Source organism: Arachis ipaensis, chromosome B09 (genome assembly GCF_000816755.2).
Source record: "Arachis ipaensis cultivar K30076 chromosome B09, Araip1.1, whole genome shotgun sequence".
In the NCBI taxonomy this organism is placed as follows: domain Eukaryota; kingdom Viridiplantae; phylum Streptophyta; class Magnoliopsida; order Fabales; family Fabaceae; genus Arachis; species Arachis ipaensis.
In genome coordinates, this window is record NC_029793.2 from 120,616,638 (window position 1) to 120,625,242 (window position 8,605).

Here is an 8,605-nt window from a genome sequence, read left to right on the forward strand (position 1 = left end):
ATTTTTTATTCAAAAATATTTCTGACGTTTAATTTCATTCAATTTTGTTTCTAACGTTTTTTATTTGTGTCAAAATTACCCCTGAACGTTTGGGACAAAATTGAAAACGTTTAGGCGTAGCTTTAACACAAATCGAAAATATCATGGACAAATTTGAATGAAATTAAATATTAGGTATGTTTTTGAAGAAAATTGTGAAAGTTAGGAACATGCTTTACTCTGTATATATCAGATGTTGAAGTTAACTTTCTATGAAATGTTTTTTGGATTTTATGACCATTGACCAATGCTTCATTTATGTGGTTCTCTTCAGGAAAAGTATGAGGTTTTCAAAGAAGACATGTTAAGATTTAGAGAAGATGAGGTTCACTCTGGAGATGCTACTGGCATAACAAGTCAAAATCATGCATCTATCATTGAGGTATAGTATGAGTATTTTTTTAAAAAAAGTAGCTTGATTATGGTTTAATTAGCTAAATTCAAAGCTTGGTAGGCTCTATTTGTTCAATTATAGTTCAGATGAATCAAATTCAAACCTGTGGACTTGATTAATATAAGTGCTTGAACCAAACCAGTGCTTTAATTTGGCCTTTGCAATGTTTGTGTTACATATAGAGAGCACAGTAATTTTCTCTGAGGTGCTGGATGGTGTTTACAATGAATTTCAGTCATATGACAACAAAATCAGGTATGTTCTTGGCAGGTGATACAAGAAGATAGCAGAGATGAAATAGAGCCTGTGAATTTGCCTAGTCTTGTATACGTTTCCCGCGAGAAAAAGCCTTCTCATCCTCACCATTTCAAAGCTGGAGCACTCAATGCACTTGTAAAATTCTCTACATCTCTAAATTTATTCATTATTCAAGGCATTTTCTTGGAACAAAACAAAATTCTTAAACTCAAACCATTCACAAGTATGAGCAAGAGCCTTGATATTTGCATTTACTTTGTCATGTTGCAGTATCGCGTCTCTGCCGTGATGAGCAATTCTCCATACATTCTAGTGCTGGACTGTGACATGTTCTGCAGCGAGCCGGATTCAGCGCGACAAGCACTGTGTTTCCACCTTGATCCAAAGCTATCACCTTCCCTTGCATATGTGCAATTCCCACAGAAATTTCACAACATAAGCAAGAATGATATATATGATAGTCAGCACAGATCAGCATACAAAGTAAAGTAGAGCATACCAAATACATATCTACATCTTCAAAAAAGTAGCATTTACTAAGTTTCTTTTCCCATAACTTAGGTTCTATGGCAAGGTATGGATGGACTTAGGGGGCCTGTGTTGTCTGGCACAGGATTCTATATGAAAAGGGAAGCTCTATATGGAAATTACAAAATCAAAGGTACAGAACATGATGAAATTATTCAGTTGTTTTTGCTTTAGATATGAGTATCACAACTGCATACTCATTGTTAGGCACTGAACTTGAACCCCAACAACAATTTGGCACATCCAACAAGTTAATCAAATCCTTAAAACAACAGAATTTCACTCCTGATTTGGTGAATGGCGGGAAAGCTTTACCTGATGAAGAGACTCTACTTTTGGCTTCATGTAACTATGAAACTAACACTAAATGGGGTCAAGAGGTAATAAAGATTAAGAATATCTATGTTTTTTTTCTCCATTAACACAATGACTTTCAATGTGCTTATTCCTTATTACAGATTGGATTCTTGTATGGTACTGTATGTGAAGATGTTCACACTGGATTCATGCTGAATTGCAATGGTTGGAATTCAGTTTTTTGTGATCCACCTAAGCCACAGTTCCTTGGAAACAGTACAACTAACCTGAATGAATTGCTAATTCAAGGAACAAGATGGGGTTCTGGTCTTCTTGACATTGGTTCAAGCAGGTTCTGCCCTCTTATATATGGACCTCTAAGGATGTCCCTACTTCAAAGCCTTTGTGTTTCTGAGCTTACATATTTCCCTCTTTATTGTTTGCCTCTTTGGTGTTTTGCCATTGTCCCTCAACTTTGTCTACTATATGGATTTTCCCTCTACCCTAAGGTACCAAACAACTAAAAGATTCATCTCTTATATTATTTTTCCCCTTTCAAAGTTCAGTTTAGTCTCTGAGATTGTATTTATAAAGGTTATTTTAGTCCTTTGGTGATACATCATCATGTCATGTTACGTGACATTAACTAATTATGTGATGCACCACATGACATTCATCATAGGTAGTGTCACATTATCAGTCAATAACACAGAATATTTATGTCTAATGTCTTTAATTAACACTGCAGCTAGTATCCCATCATTAGTCAATGCCACGTGTCATGCTAATTAACATGTCACTTAACATGACCTATCAATAAAATAGTAATAGTTAATTGGTCAATTATAGTGTGAAGATGAAAATTTATACAAGAGAATATATAGATTCATTTTAAACTATAAAAATAATTATCTAACAGTACTAGTAATAAATTGATAGAGCAGTGTGCCCCTAGTTAAACTAAGTACGATAAATGTATCTTTAAACATTGAATTCAACATTCACTTGTTATATTTGCTTCACATATTGTGACATAATGACTCTAATGCTTTATTTTGTGTGTCAGGTCTCAGACCCAATTTTCTTCATTTTTCTGTTCATCTTCCTATCATCTCTAACAAAACACTTAGTTGAAGTCCTCACAACTGGAGGAACATTCAGAAAGTGGATAATAGAACAAAGGATATGGATGATGAAATCAGTCACATGCCACTTCTATGGATTGTTGGATGCAACACTCAAAAAACTTGGTCTAAGAGAGGGTAGTTTCATGCCGACCAACAAAGTGGAGGATCATGAACAAACCATGTTGTACCAAATGGACAAGTATGATTTCAGGACATCAAAAATGTTTCTTGTTCCAATGGTTGCAATCATAATCTTCAACATGAGTTGCTTCTTTGGGGGAATCTATAGAGTGGCTTCAGTTGGAGATTGGAACAGCATGTTCATGCAGCTATTGCTTCCATGTTATGTCATTGTTGTGAATTATCCCATCATTGAAGGGCTGATAAGAAAAGACAAAGGAAGCATTTCAACTTCAGTGATTATACTTTCTAACTTTTTGGTAACTATTATTCATTTTGTACTTTCTCCTCTCCTAAGATAAGTGTAGTAGTAGGGGCGGAATTTAGCCACTGAGTGTAGTATTAATATATAATCTTTATGTTAAAATCTTTTGTTCTCAAAAAATCTTTTCAAACTCAGCCACTGAGTGTAGTATTCTATTTATGCTACCTTGCGAAAAACATTCATATAGCTTTGGTGTTATTTTTCATAATATTATTTGCATTTGTATTATTAAATATAATTTGCTACGAAAGTAGGTCAAATGATCCGATAGTTTATTTGTATTTAGGCGAGTGAACAATTAACTCTTCGGTATTTGTATTTGTCTAGAAAAACAACGACTAAAATTTTAAAATGGCCCCTGATATCCCAATTAAACTATTTAGGTCCGAGATTAATTTCCGAAAACAGCAGTCAGAATGCCCTATTTTTAGTACTGTAGTGACTTACTTAACAGAGTAATAAATTAAATTTAATTATTTAAAGTTTTAAATTTATTTTATCTTTTTATTATTTTAACTATTGAATAAATGACCATTTATACCCATGAGAGATGAAAACGCTGATATTTGTATCTATGATAGCCTGAAACTAAAGTTATACCCATGATAGATGCCCTCTGTGTGACAAAAATGTCCTGACTTGAATCTGAGCTTGGTTCGTAGGAATCCGATCCTACGTGGCACTCCCTCCCTTATCTTCAACCCCTCTCTCTCTTACTCACACACACTCTCTCTCTCTAGACCCCACTCTTCACTCTTCAAACCCCACTCTGGCCCCTTCTTCCTCAACACTCGCTCCCTCACCATCCACTCCGCCCTTCACGCCGACAAAGCCATCCTCTTCTCCCTCTCCACCACCTCTAACCCCATCAAGGACACCCTCCTCACTCTCATGCTTTCCAACCACTCTTTCTTCATCCTCACCTTCTCCACCTCCCCTTCCTCTTCCGCACTCCAAATCCGGGATGGTACTTCTCAACCATCTCTTCATACCGGTCAACCAAGCCAGCCCAGTAACCGTGCAGGTAGTAAGAATTTTCAAGGAAAACAACAGCATCATCGTCTCCCTCGTCTTCATCTATCTCTTTCCCATACTCATTCTCCTCTTCATCAATTATGGAAAAAAAATTCAAACTTTGAAAAAAAATCAGACACTCCACAAATTAGTAACACAAAAAATCAAAGTGAAGGAGAAAAGGACCCGCGATTGAGGAACGCAGATATGAACGTGTTGGTAATATTTATTTCTCGAATAAATGTTCTAATTTTTAACAGCATCTCTCTCTTTCTCTGAGTACAATTATTCAATTAAGCTAAGCAAACGAAGCACCCATCTTTGTACAGAAGAGAGAGAGAACAAAAATAACATAGAGACAGAAGACATGTCTGCTTTTGATACCTACAGCGTCGACTCCGATCACCACCAAAACCACGCCGACAAAGACAACTTCTCCGGATACGGTGGCTACTCCAACTTCTCCAGCAGCAATGTCCCCGTCGTTGACCACACTTCTCCGTCTACTTCACCAGACATCTTCGGGTTCAGCTTATAAAGCCTGTAACTTCAACTTTAGCCTACTATACCACCTTTCTACCTTAAACCGCTTCATCAAGATAACCTGACCTAGTGGCATTTCTTCCCCGGTTTGAAACTTCCTGTTTTGTATCTGGATCCAAGCTACTCCAGTCTCCCTTCGAACTGGTGCATGTAGCAGAAAATGGTAACGACAACGGCTACCACGACGACAGCGTTTTTATCTCAGACGAACCAGTGCTTCCAGCGCCTACAGAGATGGGATCAGAGGAAGGTTACGCCCTTCGTGAGTGGCGCCAGTGAGAAGTGAGAAATGATGAAAAATTTTGGGAATTTGGAAGATTCAAAAAACCTTAATAAGGATGAGGTTGTTGATGTTGACGATGAGAGGAGAAAGAGACTGTTGAGGAAGAGGCAGAAACGTCGAGAAGGGAGAACGGTGAGTCGATGATGTTGATGGCTATGGTGGTAGCAAGGAATGAGAGCGGTGGTAGGGTTTCAGAGTTAGGAATTGGGGAAGAGAAGATGGGGAATAAAATTATAAATTAAAATTAGATTATATTTAAAGGGTTTGGGGGTTTGGAGTGGCACGTAGGATTGGATTCCTACGAACCAAGCTCAGATCCAAGTCAGGGCACTTTTGTCACATGGAGGGCATCTATCATGGGTATAACTTTAGTTTCAGGCTATCATGGGTACAAATGTCAGCGTTTTCATCTCTCATGAGTATAAATGGTCATTTATAACTTAATTAAATTTAGTATTTTTTCATTCTCAAATTCCAGCCGTCACCACTCTCTTATTCTCTTAAACACTTTTCTTAATTTCATATTTTCAATTTTTTTCTATTTCTTTTTTACTAATCATTTTCTCTTTATCAAAAAGTAAATTTTAAATATTTTTTTATATAACTCTCTATGACTCTATGTATCTTTGATCAATTTACTAATTTAGAATATATATTTTTTTATTTTTAAAAATAATAATAAAAAATATTTTTCATCTTATTTTATTGTATGTCATTTTTTATTTTTTTGTATTCGAATAATTAATATACACTTTTAATTTTTTAAATTTAAATTAATATATCTTTTGATAATAACGTATATTATTTTTGCTTTTCTAACCTAAATTTTTTGAATCCGTCACTCACCAATACTGTTGACACTATAATCACTCGTGTATATGGCAAATGAATGTTTATGATTCAATGTGATCCATAGTCACCTTTATCACTCTAAATCTACTGATCAATCCTCGGTAAACTCCAAATTGTTCTGCCTTTCTCCATTCTTTAGAAGAATCATGTAATAATTCATTCAAATGATAATCAAATTAACTAGATTTAAACCGCGCATCCCTAAATCTCTTATAATATTAATAACGCACATTAATTTTAAATATTTTTAGTTATTTTAATTATATTAATTATAAAAATATTGATATAATTTTAATTCTTATTCATTATTCAATAATAATAATAATAATAAAATTGAAATTATCACATGGATAAAGTAACATCTTAAAATTATAATAATTTATCACTGGTAATCGTAAAAATTATAATAGGGTTACGTAAAATTATTTTTAGCATTAGCATATAATAATTCTACAAGTTATTTTTTTATTACTTTAACTTGTTATAATTCTATCTTCTTATGATATTTATTTCAAACATTTTTAGTTATTATACTCGTCCATGATAATATATCTCTACTCCCTTTCCATTTCAATCTGTGTATATTAGGTATAATATTCTTATTTATTGTCCGAGATTTCTCTAATCATGATAGAAGATCTACTTAATATACTAAAACTGGGTTTTCTCCCAACTTATAATGGTGAGGTGTTACTTTTTTGTTAATCCATTTTTCCTCAAAAATGATTACACTATTCACTCTTCTAAATTTATTTTAGAAAAATATTTTTAATTAATATAATTATATTATAATTAGTATTTAATGAATAATACATAATTATACTAATTTAAGAAATTGTCTTTATTATAATTATATCAAATCTATGATATGATATGATAATAATATGCTAATGATATGAGTTATAATTATTCTTTTCAATGCACGAGTTATTCAATACTAATTGTCAATTATTAATATTTTTTAATTATTATTTTTCAATTATTATTTTTAATCAAACATAATTAGTAACAAATTGATACATACATTAATGGTGACAAATTGATATTAATATTAATTAATTAATTAATTAATTAATAACAATAATAATAATAATAGAAAAGGTCTAAACAGCACATGCACACGTTATATTTTTAAAAAATAAAACATATTTTTAAAAAGATTAAGATATCAATAATTAAAAATAAAAAAATAAACATAATTCTATAATTCTAATTGCCATAATATGATGCTAACGTTGATAGTGGTAAATTGATATTGATATCAATAATTAATTTCTATAGTTATTTTTGTACTTCTAATTGCCATAAATATGATACTAACGTTAATAGTGGTAAGTTGATATTGATATCAATAATTAATTTTTATAATTATTTTTGTACTACTAACCTAGGTTATATATAGTGTTTCTTTTGCGATTTGTGAGTCTAAATCTAACAGACAAAGCATTCTTTTTTTTCTAATTTGTTATTCTTCTTTGATTGAGCAATTGTTTCCAAGGAGCTTTGTAGGTCAAGTTCAAGTCTCATTTCCTTCACGCTTTCTGCGTTTGTCCGAAAATATTCGAAGTGGAGCATCTAATAAGATTGAATTTTCTCAATTTAGGTTCAATTTTGAAAAATTCGTTCAAATTTGAAGATGCAATTTCAAACATTGGTACTATATTTAAATTTTCTTCTCTTAAACTTTTGTATTAAAATAATTTTATAACATACTGTGATTTTTCCAGAAACAACTGGCCTTCTGGTTTATCAATGTAATGTCATTGAGAAAAATAAAGGTCAATTTGGTTTGACAATTTTAACAAGAAGATGGTCTGAATTTGTACGGATTCTATATGTTGTATCTTATAATGTTATTTTAGTTGGTTGTCGTTACTAGAATGACTCTAATCTATACGTATCTAAGGACTAGAATAGCTTAAATATTATTTAAATAATTTAGTTCTAATATTAGTATTTGATTAAATTAGTTTTAGAAAAATTTAAATTGTTGCCTCAATTTATATATTATGACTATTCTTTTTGGATGTTGTTCTTTAATTTTTTTAATATGAAATTTCTTTCTTTTTTCGATTTTTAAGTTTATTTTTTTCTTGGATATGTGTATCACCTTTTTTTATTTTTTGTATTTCAGATTAGTAATGCAATTATTAAGAGAAATGTAATTCATCAATATATTAAAGTGATTAAAAATTTAATTATATTGTGTGGACACAAGATTGATTAATTAAGATTAAAGCGTGCAAAAAGAAAATTAAAAGAGTCACAATACGTGATTTTACTTTTCTTGCCAATGTATAAATAAATAAGAAAATTATTATTATTATTTATGAAGATTATTATGCGTATGATGGTATTAATGGAATAACAAAATCATTGAATGATTGTAGGCTCAAATAAAATATTCATAATCAGAAAATTAAAAAATAATTAGCATAGGTGACTAAGTCCAAGTGCAGCTCCATGGACAACAATGGCGGCGTAGCCTCCAGCAGCTCGATAGCGTCCCTCTCTCTCACGCGTTCAGTTTCTCTAGCTCGTTTTTCGACATCGTTAGCAGCAGACGCGCTCCTCCTTTTTCTGGTTTGGAGGCGACTTGACAGTGGTGGAGCTCCAACGGAGAGGCATGGTAGCGGCAGCTCCTCCTCTCTTCTTTCCTCTCCTTCTTTTCCATTTCCCTCTCTTTTCTTTCTTCCTTTCTTTCTTTCTTTTTCTGACCGTTGTGTGTGTGTGTAAGGAAAAGGGGGTGGCGGTTGGAATTAAGGGGATGATGTGAGAATGTCTGTTGTGTAAATTAGGGTTAAGGTTTTAATTTGAGAAAAAAA

At 32.4% G+C, this 8,605-nt stretch overlaps 1 protein-coding gene across 1 annotated transcript; it reads left to right on the forward strand.

Annotated features, from left to right (window-relative positions):
• Window positions 314-3,222, forward strand: LOC107618660 (cellulose synthase-like protein G2; the record flags this gene model as incomplete). The annotated part of the gene is given in 7 exon segments (XM_021112605.1): window positions 314-421; window positions 689-826; window positions 962-1,174; window positions 1,253-1,385; window positions 1,388-1,599; window positions 1,678-2,025; window positions 2,583-3,222. Coding segments are annotated over 7 exon segments (1,695 nt in total), but the record flags the coding sequence as incomplete, so codon positions are not given.